This window comes from Canis lupus, chromosome 15 (genome assembly GCF_011100685.1).
Source record: "Canis lupus familiaris isolate Mischka breed German Shepherd chromosome 15, alternate assembly UU_Cfam_GSD_1.0, whole genome shotgun sequence".
Taxonomy (NCBI): domain Eukaryota; kingdom Metazoa; phylum Chordata; class Mammalia; order Carnivora; family Canidae; genus Canis; species Canis lupus.
Genome location: NC_049236.1, coordinates 13,726,245 through 13,747,116, shown reverse-complemented (window position 1 = coordinate 13,747,116; position 20,872 = coordinate 13,726,245). Strand labels below are relative to the sequence as shown.

General features: G+C 47.5%; 1 protein-coding gene across 1 annotated transcript; it reads right to left on the bottom strand.

The window, feature by feature from the left end:
* Positions 1-314: 314 nt before the first annotated feature.
* On the bottom strand, positions 315-19,083 carry CYP4A38 (cytochrome P450 4A38). The gene is given in 12 exon segments (NM_001048017.1): positions 315-1,264; positions 3,225-3,301; positions 3,441-3,505; positions 5,202-5,335; positions 5,430-5,620; positions 5,712-5,818; positions 6,254-6,408; positions 6,780-6,904; positions 8,085-8,212; positions 8,668-8,712; positions 15,834-15,975; positions 18,836-19,083. Coding segments are annotated over 12 exon segments (1,533 nt in total). The 5' UTR covers positions 19,031-19,083; the 3' UTR covers positions 315-1,095.
* Positions 19,084-20,872: the final 1,789 nt, after the last annotated feature.

Genomic DNA, 20,872 nt, shown 5'->3' with positions numbered 1-20,872 from the left:
TGAAATGGTTAATGGAATAAGGGTGTTTAATGCTAACGGTGGCTATGTCACGGGTTATAGAATAAGGAGTGTAGTGGTTTCTAGCATTTTCCCCTTATTTGTTACGAGTATGATTATGCATGTGTAGGTATGTGGGTCAGATTTTTCCTTCCTTGTCTTATAACATGTCAAATGTAACACAAATACTAACAGTTAACTTTGCATCATAGCATTTATGTTACAGCTTTTTGGGGAGAAGAGAGAAGACTCTCCAAAAACTTGGGCTTTGTTGTTGGGGAAAAGGGACTACACAGTTTCAATCATAGGCAGCTGAGTTGGTAGAAGCATGACTTTATTTTACTTAGTTAGGGACGAAGTATGATGTAAGGGAATGTGTGAATGCCAAGTGGACCAAAGGTGGACTGACATGTCTAGCTTTATGGGTGCACTTAGATTGGCTGGCATACCTCTGTTCAATTAAACAAAAGTCTAGTTGTTGCACTAAAAATTTGACAGGTATCGTTAACATCTGACTCAGTTGAATTGAAGAAAAGTGTATTTCCATGATAAATGAGGAGGCTTAGTCCCCTCATTGAATAGCCTTGAGAGTAGATTCTGAGAAGATGGAAAATGCAAGAGAAGAGATTATGCCTTAGAGCATCTACGTGCCTTTGTTGCGACCCAGTGAGACTCATTTTAGATATCTGATCTCCTAAAACACAAGATTATCAATTTGTGCTCTTTGAAGGAGCTAAGTTTGTGTAATATGGTAAAGCAGCAAGAGAAAACATTATAGGGACAGACAAGCAGGCAACAAGAAACAATGACAGGGAGAGGGCACACAGCCTGAGGGGCAGGTAGCTAATGCCAATTTACGTGGACAATCAGAGCGACAGCTCGGCGGAGTATGATAACGGACTAACAGAAGGAATCTTGGAAAAGGGTGAGATAGAGAAGTGCAGACAATCTCATGTGCAAGAGCAGGAGAGCAGGAAGGCTGGCAGGTGGGCAGAGGGGAAGCAGGAAGTGAGCAGAAACCAGCAGACAGGAGAGACTGACAGGAAGACAGAATGGCAGGCAGGAGGCCCTCAGGGCTCATCCTTGTCCCCACAAGGGTTAGAGGAGCTTCCTGAGATGCAGGTGGATCCCATTCTTGGACATCAACACAATTCTTGGAGTTGGAACAGGGATCCTGAAGGGATCTGGTGCCAGCTCAAAGCGGAGCAGGGTCAGGGCCACCGCCACCTTCAACTCGTTCATGGCAAAGTGCTGCCCGATGCAGTTCCTGGGTCAGGGAGGGAAAAGGAAGTGAGGAGTGGCCTCAAAGCCCCTGCCAGGAACAGTCTGTTCAGGACCAGCCTGCATGGGCCCAGCCCTGATCCCCTTCCCTGGACACATGCACATCTCTACCCCAAGCCTTGCTTTGTTAACACTCTCCCTTTGACCTCTGACAAAAGCCTACTCTCTTCCAGGATCAGCTCCTCCTCTTACCTCTGCTCTCAGCAGGCCTGAAACCCTGTTACAGGAGGGTCAACACTTTGAGCCTCAGAGCCAAGTCAAGTGATCACTACAACAGTTAATCATTAGGTTCTTTGCTCTCTGCACCAGCCATATCTGGTTTCACAATGTGGAGCCAGGCCAGACACCAGAGGAGGTGGGCTGGGCCACACTTCAGGTCCTAACCATATCCCATGAGCACACAGGGATCCAGATCCTCATAGAAATGACAGGATGGAGTTGGGTAAGGAAGTCAACAGGGAAGCTTCCTGTAGGGGCAGAGCCTTAGGGATGCTCAAGCTGCTGTGCCATTTGCCTTCCAGTTTGGGTCCAGACTCTTACCTTCCCATTGGCCCCTCAGTCAACCACTTCTACTCCAGAAGTGAGTCGTTCAGCTACCGCCTCACCTGAACTTTTCTGTCTCCACCTCTTATCCCTCTCCTGATGCCCCACCCTCCCATGCTCTTAGCCTCCCACGTCTTCCATCACAGGTAGGCATGTTCACAAGGTTCAGCCTGGCATCAAAGCCCTCTCAGGGTTGTTCACACAGTCACCTGTCACTTGTCCAGCTGTCTCCCAGCTCAGCTCCTGCTGAGGAGATCCAGGAGAATGCTCTCCCTCCACTTCTGTCTGCTGCATTCTCAAGTCTAAGATAAGGCCAGTATGTCCTCATGAACACCCCCCACACACACATCCACCCCTGTGTGCTATGCCTCTTCACTCGTGGACCCTGAATCACACGGTATTTTACTCAAGGACATGTCATTATCCAGACCAGGAGAGTGCCAGAAGAGGAACTTCCTACTGTGCGGTCAATTAGTAAATGAGTGAGGGAAAGAAAGAATCAATAGATGATGACTTTTTTGAGTAGAGTCATTCATTTTTTGACTGAGCATTCCCTGAGGCAAGGGCAGTATCACATCTCATAGCATAGGCTTGGCACAGAGTCAGGCTTAATGATTAGTCTTAGATATTGAATGATGTTTACTGAATTGAATAGGAAAGCAGAAAGGAATAAACAAAATCTCCATTAGTTCTAAGCTAGGATATGAGGTGTCTACTCCTCTCCTGAGACTCTCTACCCATCTTTTGGACTCAAAGTGTAAAATTCAGGTATGTAGAGCACAGATCATATGCAATGATTTCACGACTGAGAAAACTGTCAAGTGTTCATTATCATTTCTATGTAGTCCAAAATTCTGTTGAATACATGCAAAAATACTGTAGTCACAAGTTGAATACTTCTGAGGCCCTTAAGAGATTGCAGGATATTTTCCTCTGTAGGCTTAAATATTTCAGACATGCAGGCAACTGAGGATGGAAACACACGCACCTAGGCAATGGTGCAGTATAGGGGTTGAGTGGGGAGAAGGTCTGGTTTCAGAATGTGTGCAAAAGAAATCTTTGATTCCATCCTGACTTGACATTGACAACACTTGAAAACTGCATGTGAGAATGTCCAATTCAGTAAAGTCATCCTCATAAAGTGAAGAAATCACAAGAATGCCTCGAGCCATTGAATAGCCACTGACTGAATTGTGGCTGGAGACTGAGAGCAATGGGTCAAAGTTTCCATAGCATGCAGTGATTACCAACTTTCTTTCATACATAGAGAGACACACCTCTTTGCCAGCACACCAACATGTCAGAGCATATCTGCAACACCCATGGAAATGTAGGAAGTGACAAACAACAGGAATGTTCCTAGTAAACAGCCCTCTCCTCCCATCCCAGTACAAGTGCCTCACCTTGATCCTCCTGAGAAGGGCAGGAAAGCATGGCTGTGTCGAGAGGCATCTGGTGCAAAGCGGGAAGGGTCAAACACCTGTATAGCAACCCCAGTATCAGGATACGTGGGGCCAGCTCCTTCTTCCTCTCAACCTCAGGACACACCCAGAAATGGAACAGGAGGAAGGATTGGTGTGCAGAGATTCCCCCATCCCATCCTCCCAAGGCCATTGTACCTCTGGGTTTGGCCACACATTCGGGTTGTGGTGAAGGGCATAAAAGGAGAGCAAGACTAAGAATCCTGTGGGGCAGAAGAGAGAAGAATGGTTATACCTGCCTGCGGGGCCAGGTGCTTGCTCACACAGCTTGGCAGCTACTATGAGAGTTGCTTCTCATCACTCTCAGGGGAATGATAGTGTAGCAGGAGAGGTGGGGCAGACATGGCACAGCACGTGTGCCCAGATTAGTAGATATCCAGACCAGGGTGAGAAGCAGAAAGAACTGGAGGCTTATGTTAGAGAGCAGCTCAAGGGACAACTCACATTTACCAAGTACCGTCCATGAGCTCTAGGGGAATATGCATTGACTAACCCATCTCACAACAACCCTCCAAGGAAGGCCCAATGCTCATTGTTCACATGAGCACCTAAGCCTCAGAGAGGCTGAGCAACTTGCCTATGACCACCCAGCTTGGATGTGGCAGGGCTGGGATTCAGAGCAGAGGTGAGCTAAAAGGTAGACTAGACCATGGCAGGGACTTCAGATGTGGTCACCAGCTGCTCTCTCCATCAACCTGAGGGCTCCCTGGGAATGGGCCATCTGAAGAATGAGAGTGGATTTCCTGATATGTTTAATGCACTCAACTCCGTAAGAGTGGAGGAAGAACTCTCCTTGCCCCAGTGCTTTCCCTCTCTGGCGCTCAAATCATGAGAATTAGAATTGTATGCTATTTCTGAAGCCCCTTCCTGAAGCCAACATCTCCTGGTAGAGAAGGTGCAATGTACTGAGTCATCATTATTTTTATACAAAATGTTTCTGTATTTACATGAGAGAGTAGAGAGAGCATGACCAGGGGAATGTCAGAAGTAAAAGCTGACTCCTCATTCAGCAGGGAGTCCCATCCCAGGATCCCAGGATCATGACCTAAGCCAAGACATACACACAACATCTGAGCCACTCAGGGCCCCTGAGTCATTATTTTAACTGCCAGGTATATAGATTTTGCAGTTGTCATCAAGGAGTTATCCTATTACTACATCAAATCTGTATGATATCCAAAAGGGGTATCAATGAAGACAGAAATCCTTCAGGAGTTGTGTTCCTGGAGTCAGGAATAGGATATATACAGCTTAAACTCACAAAATATCAGTGTCATCAATGGGAGGAATATAGTGTCATAAAATGATGGAACTCTCGGGGCTTGAATGTTTGTCGTGAAGAAGGATAGAAAGTTAGGATTTTAACCTTCGACATCTAAGAATCAAGACACATTTTTCATGTTATTTCGAGAATGAACAGATAGAGAATATTCTCTCTAGGTATGAAGGGGAACTTTCACTTATTTTATTTTTTTAGTTCTTTCTCATTGGAGTTCGATTTGCCAACATATAGTATGACACCCAGTGCTCCTCCTGTCAAGTGCCCTCTTCAGTACCCTTCACCCAGTCACCCCATCCCCCTGTCCACCTCCCCTTCCTCTACCCCTTGTTTCGTTCCCAGAGTTACGAATCTCTTATGTTTTGTCTCCCTCTCTAATTCTTCACTCTTGTTTTCCTTCCATCTTCTATAATCCCTTTCACTATTTCATATATAACTTTGAATGTGGCCCAACGCTGTGTCAAGTATTCTACAACCTCATCCCAACTATAACCTTGTCCCCACTTACTGCGGAAAATAAAGGGGCCACAGAGCTTCAGAACTGACCCAGGACATGTGGATTTCAGACATCCCATGAGTCCCCCAGGAGTGCTTATGGAGTGAGAGTTATGAGGCCATACCTCTGGGCAAGGAGCGTCCATCAGGGAAGGTGATGGGCTTGCTGAGCTCTCTGCCAACACCTGGAACTGGTGGATAGAGTCGCAGTGCCTCCTTGATGCACATGGTGGTGTAGGGCATCTGGTCCAGGTGCTCCCTAAACCAAGCTATCTTGAAGGGCAGGTAAGGCCCTGGCACCCAGTGTATTCCCTAGTCGAGGGGGCAGGGCCCTTTATCTCATGATCACTCACCATGTGATGGAAGCACCATCCCCCAGAAGGCTCTGGATCTCCTCCCGGCACCTCTGCTGATGCTCAGGGTGTGTGGCCAGAGCATAGAGGATCCAGGAGATGCCACTCGCTGTGGTGTCATGCCCCTCAAACATGAATGTGTCCACTTCTGCACGCAGGTCCTTGTCAGACAAGCCCCTCCCGTTCTCCATCTGGGAAGACCCAGAGAGAGGGCAGACTTTGAGATGGCACCCTTGTTCTGCTCCTGTGGGCAAATGCTCAGACCTCCCCTGCCATACTCACTTTGGCAAAGAGGAGGATGTCCAGGAAGTCCAAGTGCCTCTTGTTCCTGATCTTCTCCAGCTCTCCCTCGTCCTGTAGCTGAGCCTTCCTCAGCTTGATCACTCGGTCTGCCCAAACAGTGTTCCCAGGTGGAGTTGAGAGCTCTGGGTGCCCAGACATAGCGAGCCATAAAGCTCACCTGCCCCTGGGGCCCCAGTTACAGTGTCACCAGAGTCAGGAGGAGTTTGGCAATGGGTGTGCATGCCAGGGTGAGAGCTCTAGCACCAGGTATTTGCATGTAAGCCCTCCCCTCAGCAGCACAGCCCAAGAAGGCTCTGCTTGAATGTGGCTGGCAGGGGCGCTCGTTCAACCTTCACCCATGTTGTGATGCAATTGCTTCCTGCATTGCATCTGGCACCCTAACAGGTACACTAGGTGGGAATCCAGAATGGGTTTGTCCCAGGTTCTGGAGGGGCAGTGAGGGGCAGGCCTCTGCCTGAGGCGTCAGGGCCCATCCCTTTGCTTGATGAAGGAGGAGAGGTGCCCAGAGGGCAGAGTCCAACCTGTGTGTTCATGGGCAAGCTGGCAGGCCTTGTGGTTCCTGCGGCCTTCAGAGGTCAGCCCGTAGAAGATGTCTTTCTGGTAGAAAACGTTCCTCACCCGGGCAAACACCAGGTTGTTCAGATCTCGAATGGCCTGAATGTAGGCCTGGGAGTTCCTGAAGGGAGATGAGGCAGAAGAGTCGAGGTGGAGGGAGGCATCTGAACTGGAGTGGAGTGGGGCTGTGGGTGGAGGTTTCCTCAGTCATTGGTGCAGGTGATCCTAGGCATCTGATATTTCTGTCTTATGCCCCAGAGACCCTCAGCCATTTATGAGGGACTTGGGCAGCCAGGCTTCTCCCTAAAGCAGGGGTCAGGGTCTGTGCCTAATGCAGGTTTGGCGTGGGCTGAATTTGACTGTGTCAGACCGGGGCTCTCTGCAGAATGTGGCTCTTTGGGTTGGTAAACATCCCAACTATTGGAACCGCCTCCAGATGAGTCCACACCAGTTGGTAGGAAATAGGACCCTGCCGCTATGCATTTCACTGACCTGTCTGCCTGGTGGTTGCCCTGGTAGCTGAAGGCACACTTCATAATGGTGTCCAAGGTCATCAAGGAGACGTGTTCAAAGATCTCTAGATGTGAGTTCTGGGTGAGGAGTTCCTCCCACTTGTCCTGTGTAGAGGGGACACATTGATCCTTCTTTACTCCTCTGGAAGGCCTATGCTGATGAGGCTAGGCTCTCTCTCTGCTGCTCCACATATTCTGATGACATGTCCTCACTTTCTAAAACAGCTGTGTTTCATCGATTTCGAACCAGAGAGCCGAATATTTGTGATATGTCGAGTATTTTCTCAGAAACTGTTGTTATTTTATTAAGAATGATCTCTTGAGGCTGACTTCAGTATAAGTTATGGCAATAACCACTTTTTAGCAGACTGTAGACATTGTCTCTCAGGAGATAAAGGGGGAATCTTTTCTGCCCTAGGAATGACCTACACAGAAAAATGGATAAGGTCCAAATTTAGGGAACAAGTGTCAAGGCAAGAGAAAGGTTAAGGGGCCAGTACAGGGGTTCCTAAGAGAGGAGTATCAAGGATGACAATTCCTCTTGTTCAGGAAAAGTCAGCTGAGTACAGTGAATGAGCAATAGGGTCATGCTCAGAGGTGATGTTCTGGCAGGACCCAGCCCTGGGGGTTGAGACCTGATCTGCATTTCCCTCCAGGGAGTAGCTAAAATCCATGTAGAATCCATCAGTCCAGGGTACGCCTCGGCGGCTCAGTGGTTGAGCATCTGCCTTCAGCTCAGGTCGTGATCCTGGGATCCAGGATCGAATCCCACATCGTGCTCCCTGTCATGAGCCTACTTCTCCCTCTGCCTATGCCTCGGCCTCTCTCTCTCAGTCTGTGTGTCTCAAGAATAAATAAATAAATCTTAAAAAAATAAGCCTTCAATCTCACCCAGGAGACCACCTGAGTGACATCCTGGGATGTCCCTGCTGCCACTGAAGCTGCTACTGCCCAGGCCAGCCAGGGGCGGCTTGTCCTATTCTCTGGGGGTACTGAATACTCTTCCTATCCAAGCCAAAGACATGCAAGTGGGAGGAGAAGGGACCCTGCCTCCACCGTGTTTCTCTCTCCTGTGGGCAGGGAGCAAAGAGTGGATGAAAGTGGGTGCCAGGGTGCTTTCCTGTCCCATCCGCCCTCCGGGGGCTCTGTCTCATTGCAGGGTGTAATGAGTGATTCCAGGGGCCACGCTAATGCATTTATGAAGGATACAGCTGTCTGAGAATGGACTTTGTGAACTGTGCTGTGGGTGTGAGTGTGCAGGTGAGGTAGTGTTCGACTGACTTACCAGCATCACTTGGACAGAGTCAGCCATGAGTCTCACGTAGGGCTTCAGGATGTCATAGTGGAAGGCTGGGGTCAGCATCCGCCGGTGCTGGAACCATATCTCTCCATTCAGCAGGAGCAAACCATACCCTGGACCACAGTGTGTTTGGGGGTGGTTGGGAAGGGACCTTGCCCGAGTTATCCAGGGATAATTTGGGAGGAACCCAGGGTGTCAGAAGAAGGGCATCTTTTGCAAAGCAGGAAGGGCCAGTGCATGTTAAGAAGGGGACTTCCCAAAGCCTGAGGCCAGGAAGTGGTTATGGCAGCTGTGACATGGAGGTTGAAACAGAGCAGGGAGATGGATCATACAAGGTCTTCAGTCAGAAGTCCGGCTGATTTTCTCTCAGCCTGGGAGAAGCTGAGCTACAGAGGGCTCCAGCACCATTTGGAGGGGGTGAGGGTTTTATAAGGAGAGAATGGGGCTCAATTCCGAGTTGAGTGGAGTCACTGTGGTGCTGGTGTCCTCTTGTTAGTCTGGGCCAAATGGATAGTGGGTGGCAATTCTACGCACACGGTGGACCATTGTCCTGGCTAAACGCACTTACCTATCCAGGGAGCCATGAGTCTGTAGGAGCCATCAGATTTTGGGTCTGAAAATTAAGAAGGACATGACAGCAAACTGGTGGTGACCAAGGAATTCAGGCTGGCCCCAAAGGCAGCTGTGGTCTAGATCTTTGGCCTCCATTCCTTGTTGATGATTGTCAGCTGGCAGCTTGTGTCAAGCCACTTCCCTCTTGCCTCTCAACCTGGACTCTATTTCTCTCCTGATAGTCATTTTGGGCACACGATGGAAGACTAAGTGTCCCATAGCAAAGCCACGTGGAGCAGAAATTTGAATCTGTGAGAAAGTTATCTTCTGTCCTCGGTGCAAAAAGAATGGTAGTATTATGGTGATTTTTTTAAAATGATGGTTCAGTTCCTATATCCCAGCTGAGGCAATGGCTCGGGTGTGCGGGTCCACCCCAGGCATCATGGATAGGAATTTTCCTTCAGTCTAGGATCACACCACTGTGGTGAATAAAGATAGAGGCATAGGAGAGAAAACGGTAAGAAGGAATAAGGGGAAAAAGCAAAAGAAAGAACGACAGAAAGAAATGAGAGAGAAAGAATATGGTAATTCTTTTTTTTAATAAAATAATTTCGGGGGGAGGAGCAAGATGGCGGAAGAGTAGGGTCTCCAAATCACCTGTCTCCACCAAATTACCTAGAAAACCTTCAAATTATCCTGAAAATCTATCAATTCGGCCTGAGATTTAAATAGAGACCAGCTGGAATGCTACAGTGAGAAGAGTTCGCGCTTCTATCAAGGTAGGAAGACGGGGAAAAAGAAAGAAACAAAGGCCTCCAAGGGGGAGGGGCCCAGCGAGGAGCCGGGCTGAGGCCGGGGCGAGGGTCCCCAGGACAGGAGAGCCCCGTCCCGGAGGAGCAGGAGCTGCACCGACCTTCCGACCTTCCGGGGGGAAAGGGGCTCGCAGGGAGTTGGAGCAGGACCCAGGAGGGCGGGGATGCCCTCGGGTTCCCTGAGACAGTAACAGAGCAACTGCGCGCCAGGAGAGTGCGCTCAGCTCCCTAAGGGCTGCAGCGCGCACGGAGCAGCTCGGAGGGGCTCCGGCGGCGGCTCCGCGGAGGGGGCTGCGGGGCGGGAACAGCTCGGGGGGCTCGGGGGCGGCTCCGCGGAGGGGGCTGCGCGGCCCCGGGAGCAGCTCGGGGGGCTCGGGCAGAGGAAGAGGCTCCGTGCAGAGGGGGCTGCGCGGTTCCAGGAGCAGCTCGGAGGGGCTCGCGCGGCAGCTCCGCGGAGGGGGTTGCGCGGCCCGGGAACGCGAATCCACCAGCGCAGGCTCCGGAGCACAGGGCGCCGGGACACAGCCCAGGATCCCGCCTCCCCCCAGGACAGGCAGAGGCCGGGAGGGCCCAGGACAGCAAGGACGCTCCTGCCCCGAGCTGAGCAGATCAGCGGCCCCCCCCCCCCCGGAGCCTCCAGGCCCTGCAGACGGAGAGCTCCGGAGTTCCTGCCGGAGCTGAATCCAGGTTTCCAGAGCTGGCCCCGCCACTGGGGCTGTTCTCCTGCGGCCTCACGGGGTAAACAACCCCCACTGAGCCCTGCACCAGGCAGGGGGCACAGCAGCTCCCCCAACTGCTAACACCTGAAAATCAGCACAACAGGCCCCTCCCCCAGAACACCAGCTAGACTGACAACTTCCAGGAGAAGCCAAGGGACTTAAAGACTTAAAGTACACAGAATCAGAAGATACTCCCCCGTGGTTCTTTTTTTTTTTTTTTTTTTTTTGCTTTTTGATTTGTTTCCTTCCCCACCCCCTTTTTTTCCTCCTTTCTTTTTCTTTCTCTTTTTCTTCTTTTTTTTTCTTCCTTTTTTCTCTTTCTCTTTTCTTTCCTTCTTTCTCTCCTCTCTTTTTCTCTTTTTCCCAATACAACTTGCTTTTGGCCACGCTGCACTGAGCAAAATGACTAGAAGGAAAACCTCACCTCAAAAGAAAGAATCAGAAACAGTCCTCTCTCCCACAGAGTTACAAAATCTGGATTACAATTCAATGTCAGAAAGCCAATTCAGAAGCACTATTATACAGCTACTGGTGGCTCTAGAAAAAAGTATAAAGGACTCAAGAGACTTCATGACTGCAGAATTTAGAGCTAATCAGGCAGAAATTAAAAATCAATTGAATGAGATGCAATCCAAACTAGAAGTCCTAACGACGAGGGTTAACGAGATGGAAGAACGAGTGAGTGACATAGAAGACAAGTTGATAGCAAAGAGGGAAACTGAGGAAAAAAGAGACAAACAATTAAAAGACCATGAAGATAGATTAAGGGAAATAAACGACAGCCTGAGAAAGAAAAACCTACGTTTAATTGGGGTTCCCGAGGGCGCCGAAAGGGACAGAGGGCCAGAATATGTATTTGAACAAATTCTAGCTGAAAACTTTCCTAATCTGGGAAGGGAAACAGGCATTCAGATCCAGGAAATAGAGAGATCCCGCCCTAAAATCAATAAAACCCGTTCAACACCTTGACATTTAATAGTGAAGCTTGCAAATTCCAAAGATAAAGAGAAGATCCTTAAAGCAGCAAGAGACAAGAAATCCCTGACTTTTATGGGGAGGAGTATTAGGGTAACAGCAGACCTCTCCACAGAGACCTGGCAGGCCAGAAAGGGCTGGCAGGATATATTCAGGGTCCTAAATGAAAAGAACATGCAACCAAGAATACTTTATCCAGCAAGGCTCTCATTCAAAATGGAAGGAGAGATAAAGAGCTTCCAAGACAGGCAGCAACTAAAAGAATATGTGACCTCCAAACCAGCTCTGCAAGAAATTTTAAGGGGGACTCTTAAAATTCCCCTTTAAGAAGAAGTTCAGTGGAACAGTCCACAAAAACAAGGACTGAATAGATATCATGATGACACTAAACTCATATCTCTCAATAGTAACTCTGAATGTGAATGGGCTTAATGACCCCATCAAAAGGCGCAGGGTTTCAGACTGGATAAAAAAGCAGGACCCATCTATTTGCTATCTACAAGAGACTCATTTTAGACAGAAGGACACCTACAGGAGAATAAAAGGTTGGAGAACCATTTACCATTCGAATGGTCCTCAAAAGAAAGCAGGGGTAGCCATCCTTATATCAGATAAACTAAAATTTACCCCAAAGACTGTAGTGAAAGATGAAGAGGGACACTATATCATACTTAAAGGATCTATTCAACAAGAGGACTTAACAATCCTCAATATATATGCCCCGAATGTGGGAGCTGCCAAATATATAAATCAATTATTAACCAAAGTGAAGAAATACTTAGATAATAATACACTTATACTTGGTGACTTCAATCTAGCTCTTTCTATACACGATAGGTCTTCTAAGCACAACATCTCCAAAGAAACGAGAGCTTTAAATGATACACTGGACCAGATGGATTTCACAGATATCTATAGAACTTTACATCCAAACTCAACTGAATACACATTCTTCTCAAGCGCACATGGAACTTTCTCCAGAATAGACCACATATTGGGTCACAAATCGGGTCTAAACCGATACCAAAAGATTGGGATTGTCCCCTGCATATTCTCAGACCATAATGCCTTGAAATTAGAACTAAATCACAACAAGAAGTTTGGAAGGACCTCAAACACGTGGAGGTTAAGGACCATCCTGCTAAAAGATAAAAGGGTCAACCAGGAAATTAAGGAAGAATTAAAAAGATTCATGGAAACTAATGAGAATGAAGATACAACCGTTCAAAATCTTTGGGATGCAGCAAAAGCAGTCCTAAGGGGGAAATACATCGCAATACAAGCATCCATTCAAAAACTGGAAAGAACTCAAATACAAAAGCTAACCTTACACATAAAGGAGCTAGAGAAAAAACAGCAAATAGATCCTACACCCAGGAGAAGAAGGGAGTTAATAAAGATTCAAGCAGAACACAACGAAATCGAGACCAGAAGAACTGTGGAACAGATCAACAGAACCAGGAGTTGGTTCTTTGAAAGAATTAATAAGATAGATAAACCATTAGCCAGCCTCATTAAAAAGAAGAGAGAGAAGACTCAAATTAATAAAATCATGAATGAGAAAGGAGAGATCACTACCAACACCAAGGAAATACAAACGATTTTAAAAACATATTATGAACAGCTATACGCCAATAAATAGGGCAATCTAGAAGAAATGGACGCATTCCTGGAAAGCCACAAACTACCAAAACTGGAACAGGAAGAAATAGAAAACATGAACAGGCCAATAACCAGGGAGAAAATTGAAGCAGTCATCAAAAACCTCCCAAGACACAAGAGTCCAGGGCCAGATGGCTTCCCAGGGGAATTTTATCAAACGTTTAAAGAAGAAACCATACCTATTCTCCTAAAGCTGTTTGGAAAGATAGAAAGAGATGGAGTACTTCCAAATTCGTTCTATGAGGCCAGCATCACCTTAATTCCAAAACCAGACAAAGACCCCACCAAAAAGGAGAATTACAGACCAATATCCCTGATGAACATGGATGCAAAAATTCTCAACAAGATACTGGCCAATAGGATCCAACAATACATTAAGAAAATTATTCACCATGACCAAGTAGGATTTATCCCTGGGACACAAGGCTGGTTCAACACCCGTAAAACAATCAATGTGATTCATCATTCAACAAGAGAAAAACCAAGAACCATATGAATCTATCATTGGATGCAGAGAAAGCATTTGACAAAATACAGCATCCATTCCTGATCAAAACTCTTCAGACTGTAGGGATAGAGGGAACATTCCTCGACATTTTAAAAGCCATCTACGAAAAGCCCACAGCAAATATCATTCTCAATGGGGAAGCACTGGGAGCCTTTCCCCTAAGATCAGGAACAAGACAGGGATGTCCACTCTCACCACTGCTGTTCAACATAGTACTGGAAGTCCTAGCCTCAGCAATCAGACAACAAAAAGACATTAAAGGCATTCAAATTGGCAAAGAAGAAGTCAAACTCTCCCTCTTCGCCGATGACATGATACTATACATAGAAAACCTAAAAGCCTCCACCCCAAGATTGTTAGAACTCATACAGCAATTCGGTAGCGTGGCAGGATACAAAATCAATGCCCAGAAATCAGTGGCATTTCTATACACTAACAATGAGACTGAAGAAAGGGAAATTAAGGAGTCAATCCCATTTACAATTGCACCCAAAAGCATAAGATACCTAGGAATAAACCTAACCAAAGATGTAAAGGATCTATACCCTCAAAACTATAGAACACTTCTGAAAGAAATTGAGGAAGACACAAAGAGATGGAAAAATATTCCATGCTCATGGATTGGCAGAATTAATATTGTGAAAATGTCAATGTTACCCAGGGCAATATACACGTTTAATGCAATCCCTATCAAAATACCATGGACTTTCTTCAGAGAGTTAGAACAAATTATTTTAAGATTTGTGTGGAATCAGAAAAGACCCCGAATAGCCAGGGGAATTTTAAAAAAGAAAACCATATCTGGGGGCATCACAATGCCAGATTTCAGGTTGTACTACAAAGCTGTTGTCATCAAGACAGTGTGGTACTGGCACAAAAACAGACACATAGATCAGTGGAACAGAATAGAGAATCCAGAAGTGGACCCTGAACTTTATGGTCAACTAATATTCGATAAAGGAGGAAAGACTATCCATTGGAAGAAAGACAGTCTCTTCAATAAATGGTGCTGGGAAAATTGGACATCCACATGCAGAAGAATGAAACTAGACCACTCTCTTTCACCATACACAAAGATAAACTCAAAATGGACGAAAGATCTAAATGTGAGACAAGATTCCATCAAAATCCTAGAGAAGAACACAGGCAACACCCTTTTTGAACTCAGCCATAGTAACTTCTTGCAAGATACATCCACGAAGGCAAAAGAAACAAAAGCAAAAATAAACTATTGGGACTTCATCAAGATAAGAAGCTTTTGCACAGCAAAGGATACAGTCAACAAAACTCAAAGACAACCTACAGAATGGGAGAAGATATTTGCAAATGACATATCAGATAAAGGGCTAGTTTCCAAGATCTATAAAGAACTTATTAAACTCAACACCAAAGAAACAAACAATCCAATCATGAAATGGGCAAAAGACATGAACAGAAATCTCACAGAGGAAGACATAGACATGGCCAACATGCATATGAGAAAATGCTCTGCATCACTTGCCATCAGGGAAATACAAATCAAAACCACAATGAGATACCACCTCACACCAGTGAGAATGGGAAAAATTAACAAGGCAGGAAACAACAAATGTTGGAGAGGATGCGGAGAAAAGGGAACCCTCTTACACTGTTGGTGGGAATGTGAACTGGTGCAGCCACTCTGGAAAACTGTGTGGAGGTTCCTCAAACAGTTAAAAATATACCTGCCCTACGACCCAGCAATTGCACTGTTGGGGATTTACCCCAAAGATACAAATGCAATGAAACGCCGGGACACCTGCACCCCGATGTTTCTAGCAGCAATGGCCACGATAGCCAAACTGTGGAAGGAGCCTCGGTGTCCAACGAAAGATGAATGGATAAAGAAGATGTGGTTTATGTATACAATGGAATATTACTCAGCTATTAGAAATGACAAATACCCACCATTTGCTTCAACGTGGATGGAACTGGAGGGTATTATGCTGAGTGAAGTAAGTCAGTTGGAGAAGGACAAACATTATATGTTCTCATTCATTTGGGGAATATAAATAATAGTGAAAGGGAATAGAAGGGAAGGGAGAAGAAATGTGTGGGAAATATCAGAAAGGGAGACAGAACGTAAAGACTGCTAACTCTGGGAAATGAACTAGGGGTGGTAGAAGGGGAGGAGGGCGGGGGGTGGGAGTGAATGGGTGACGGGCACTGGGGGTTATTCTGTATGTTAGTAAATTGAACACCAATAAAAAATAAATTAAAAAAAAATAAAATAATTTTTATTGGTGTTCAACTTACCAACATACAGAATAACACCCAGTGCTCATCCCGTCAAGTGTAATTCTCACAGATGTTTGAGCATTCCAATTGACTATTTGGCCCGCCGCTGGCTCTTAGGCTGGAAGGATCACAGGTAGAGGTTCAAATATTGATGGACTGAGGCAGCGGTCCCTCCTGGACTGTCACAGTGCACCAGGAATGCATCTAAGAGGGAAAGGCCACTCCAACTGAAGAGAAGTTTAGCTCTCACCTGATCGCCCCAGGATCATCCTCATGTAGTCTGGGTCATAGACTACGAGGCTAACTCTGCTTCCCCATAGCCAACGAGGACTGGCGCAAGGGTATTTCTCTGTCCTTTTCTTCAGCTCTTGCAGCTCCCGACCCTTTTGGAACTGTACCAAAGGAGAGACAAATCAACAAAACCTTACTTTCTCATTATGTCCACTGCTTGGAGTGGTGGTAGAGGGCAGGATGGCCCTATGGAAATAGTTCTGGATATTGGCAGTGATTAGGAGTTTGGAACTGTCTGATGAGCTAGCTCTGATCAGGATCCAGATTCATGGAACTTATGTTCTAGTGGGAGTGGAGGTGGGGGACATCCTTGGTCCATACACTGAGTAGTGTCCTCCAGTTACTTGAGGAGGCTACTCTGAGCTCCCAGGTCATTTCCATCACTGGGACCACCCTTCTCCTTGGATGCAGTGCAGGGACTCCCTAGTGGGAGCCTATATATAAAGAGTTATTTATTTATTACTGAGCAAACAGAGAGAGAGGCAGAGACACAGGCAGAGAGAGACAGTCCCTACAGGCAGCCTGATGCGGGCCTGAATCCCAGGACCCGGGGATCACGACTTGAGTCAAAGGTTGACTCTCAACCACTGAGCCAAGCAGGTGCCCCTAGTGGGAGCCTCTTATGTCAAAGTTATGTTACCTCATCCTCCAGGATCCCCTCAAGATTGTTTAGCAGAGGCTTCCGGGGGATCCTGTTTCAGCAGAGTTGCCTGCCTTCTGTCTGATTGCTTACTCTTCAAGCTTCCAGAAACTCCTGCTCCTGGGGAGTGTCAATAGTTCCTCTGGGGTCCCGATGGAGCTAAACAGTGCTCTGCTTGGCTCTTCCTCTTTCTGGGTCATTCTGACCCCCACTGATCTGACGGCCCTCAAGAAAACCTCTTGGGACTTCCATCTCTGCCTGAACGGGGCTGGCCAGGGCCCGGTGAGACTCTGGTAGACAATGTGCTCATGGTAGCCCTGTAGGCAAATACTCCGTGTACACTGGACTTTATTCAGGCTGTGGCCACTCATGCAGGCAATGCTCCATTATAACTGTTCTCACCTGGATCCTTCTGGGTGTGTTGCCACCCTAAAAATGTCCCCATGAGAAACCAGGAGAAACAGTGGACAGAAATAAAGGGGCGGCACAGGCACTCCATCGTCAGGGGCTGTAGGCTGTGCTGTAGGCTGTGCTATAGGCTGTGCCTGAGGGGGAAGGGACGACCCGGGGTCAGAGAGGACTGTTGGGTCATGGATTTTGCACACTGTGAAGGAAGTGCTCCTCTTTCATAATTCTGACCGATTTCAGCCCTAGTTACTGCAGCAAGTTTGCTAACCTACGAACATGTTTGTCCTTCATGAGCATTACTATGACCTTCAAGTTTTATAAATTAGAGTGTAACTGTGCCAGGCAACATTCAGAGATTAGTAAATCTCCCATGAGGCTATACTCCTCATCATGATCCCCATTTTGCAGATGAGGAAACAGAGGCACAGAGCAAGTTCATTTGAAGTAAGTGGCAGAGCTGGGATAGAATCTAAGTACCTTGGCTCTGAGCCCACATGCTTCCCTGTCCCACTTATCACTTGTCACCTGGCCTGAAAGATTAGCTTTAACCTACTACATGTGGCAATCTACTCCTGGCTTAGCCAATAACAGAGGTACTGAGTAAAGAAAGTCTCAGATTTGCAAGAGCAAGAAAATTTGGCTGCACTCTGTGTTCAGCTGGCCGAAGCGGAGTAACATGAGTTACCTAAATGAACTTGTCTGCTTACTGACTCTCCATACCATCCACTGAATGGGAACAGCAGTGGAGGAAATTTTAGTGGTTGTTCAATTGAATCCTAGCTCAGAATTGTGACAAAAGGTCACAATTTCTCAAAATGGACAAAGACTCTGGAAATCATTCAAGCAACAGTTTTTGGGAAGAAAGTGGCCTTTGGCTGTCTCCCTGTGGCTGACATGAAGTTTCTGTCTTTGGCTTCACTTTTTTTGTAATTGTTTGGCCTCCTCCTCTGCAACACCTCTGGCTACTTCATTCCAACACACCACTAGACAGCCTCCCTCCTCACGTGCTCTCCCCCCTTGTTGGTGCCCCCTCTGCGGGACCGGTTTTGACAAAGGTCGAGAGTAGGCACTGTCTCCAATGCAGCCTCTAGCTGCTTATTCCTCTTCACAGCACAGCCTGTTCAGGAATCTCTTAGGGATCAGCCCTGTGGTTGTCACTGTGGAACTGGAAGAGGGTGTCATCTGCAGCCCAAGGAGTTCACAGTACCAGGGTTTGGGGTAGGAACTGGGAGGGAAACCGTTTCGGTTACTGGTGCAACTCACTGTCAGTACTCTTTCCCTGCCCCAACCTGGAAACTTCCTCTCATGTGTTCCAACAACTTGTTGGGGTTTTAGCCTTGAAGTCACTAGTATGGAACATCCCATAATCTCGGGCATAGCAAATCAGTTGGTCCCTGCACCTGACTGACATCACCCCCCCATCCAGTAGGTGAGCCTATTTTCCTGTGACCTGACACCTGATTATTGTCTATGTTCTCCCTTGGCCATGACCGCAGTGCTGTATATTCCCAGGCCAGCCAGGACCAGGACGAGAGGATGGGATTCAGTGGCTAGGGCAGGGAAGCATCAGGAAGTGTGTCTGGGAGAAGAGCTGGGGCTGCTCAGCCTGGAGGGGGAAGACTCAGGAAGGAACAACTACTCTTCTCAAGGCTCAGGGCTACACCACAGCCTGCACATCTCCCTAAACAAGGAGGATCAGACAGACTTGATGGCACCAGCACAGGCTACCTTAAATTTGAGGAGCTCCTGGAATTGGGGTGAGGAGCCAAGAACTGGCAGATAAGCTGGATGTTTCCCTGAACCCTGTGCAGGTCTCCCACAAAGACTCTGCGGGATGGATCTACTGACTGGGATGAAGCTCCAAAAGCCCCATCCCGCCCTGCCCTCCCTCTCCCAGTCCAGCCCCTTCCTACCTCTTGCCTGTGCCCGAAGAACCAGTGGGAAGGAGGGGACGGGAACTGCTGAATAGCTTTGAGCAGCCACTGCCTGTGCCAGTAGAACTGTGCTGCCTTGAGCAGCAACAGAGCCAGGCCTAGCAGGGAGGCGACTTGCAGGAACCCAGACACAGTGTCCAGGGGTCTGGTGAGGCTCAGTAGAGAGACACTCATGGTTCAGGGGCCAGTGGTTTGCTGACTCTCCCTGACTGTTGCTGAAATCCTCTGAGCACCTGGCCTAGTCCATGAGGGGAGGATGGCCCTGCCCACCTGGAGGGGGAGCAAAGGGTGAGGGCAGAGCTTAGACTGGGATTCCAGAGTTCATTGAGTCCATCTTAGGATCCATCTTAGGAATCATTAAGAAGAAAGCTTTCTCAGCAGACAGTGATAATGCCCAGGTACTTTCCTACTTGCCCTTCTCCTCGTTATTCATCAATATTTCAGGGGCACCTATTTTGTGCCTGGCAGTGAGCTACGTGCCTGACCACAGTGGCCAGCAAAACAGACATGAACCGTGACTGCAAAAAATTTACAGCCTAGTTTACCAAATGTTCAGGGGGTGTGCTTGAGTTAATGATTATCCCATTTCTGAGAAAAGAACACTAACAGGGAGCTAAAGTGATGTGGCCAGAGGAAAATCGCCTTTGAAGGGCCAACTGATATTAGAATCAGGGGGCCTCCATACTGTCTGCCCCAGCCTCCTCTGCACTGTTCCCCACACTTGTCCCAGTCCACCATTCACTTGTGTCCTGGGCTGACTGCCGGCAGGCAGAGCACTGGCCTCACACTCAGGAGGCCCAGCCTCAGGGCTCGCTCAGGACATATGAAGCCAGGCAATCACACTCTCTGTGCCTCAGATTCTCCTTCTATAAGGAGGGTAAAGTGTCTTTTGCCAAGGAATTCCTGGGAATTCCTCCCAGGAATGCTCATTCAGTCAGTCACTGATGCACTCAACAAATGTTTCCTGAGCTCACAGCTTGGGAGGTAAAGCAGAAAACTAAGGCAGTACAGGAAAACTTGGTAAGGCATGTTCTGAAACCATGAATAGTGGACTGGGCCCATCCAGGGAAGGAGAAAACTACAAACAAGAATAGGACCCTGAAGGGTGAGTAGGAGTTCACCAGGTGAAGAGTGCTTGGGAGATGGGTGGGGGCTACAGCTCATGGAGATCATGTGAATATGCATCTAAGGAGGACAATTTTTTTTTGAGGAGAACAATTTAATTTCTCAGCCTTACTTTGTTCCTGATTTTCTCCCTCCAAACCCACTCCAAGCTCATAATTCAAAATGGAGACCAAGATGTTTTCATGAGGAGTTCTTTGGAAGGCAGCATTTGAGGGGCCTCCCTCTTCTGCTCTGTTTCTCACTATCTACCTTATTATTCCTATGCCCTCCTCCTGTGGCTGACCTTGCAACAGGAGATGCATTACACAACCTGTGTGGTCAGATTTCTTTCCTTTTTTCCCCTTAATCCTTGGCTCTTCTCCAAACCCCAGGACACGTAACCACTTTACCCATGCCTCTCAACTTTCCTGAGTTCCGTGGATACTTTCCCACCCTCTCTGGCCTCAGACCAGAGACTCTGGATCCTCTTTCCTGTACATGGCCCAGCACCAGCTCTGCATGTAGCACATGGGGGGGGGGGCAGTTGTGGAGAGAGGTTGGACGTGGGATCCTCTCGGTTACAATTCTGAGTGTCACTCCATGTTTTCCTCCATGAGTCCTTGGTTTCCTCTATAGAACTGAGTAAATAATGCTGGTCATAACTGGTATTTAGTGAGCAGTTATCATATTCTATACAGTGAGCAAGGAACTCCCTATGTTTTCTCCTACACCAACACTAAGAACAGATTTTTTAAAAAATCTTAATTCTCAAGGTGGTGAGGCTCCCCTCTTTGGGAAGGGAGTAGGTTCAGGGTGTTCCAGGTCTTTTATGATGTGGAGATTTGAATTCCAGCCATGGGTCTGACATAAAATGGACAGCTCTGGCACCAGGTGTGTCCACAGCTTGAGCAC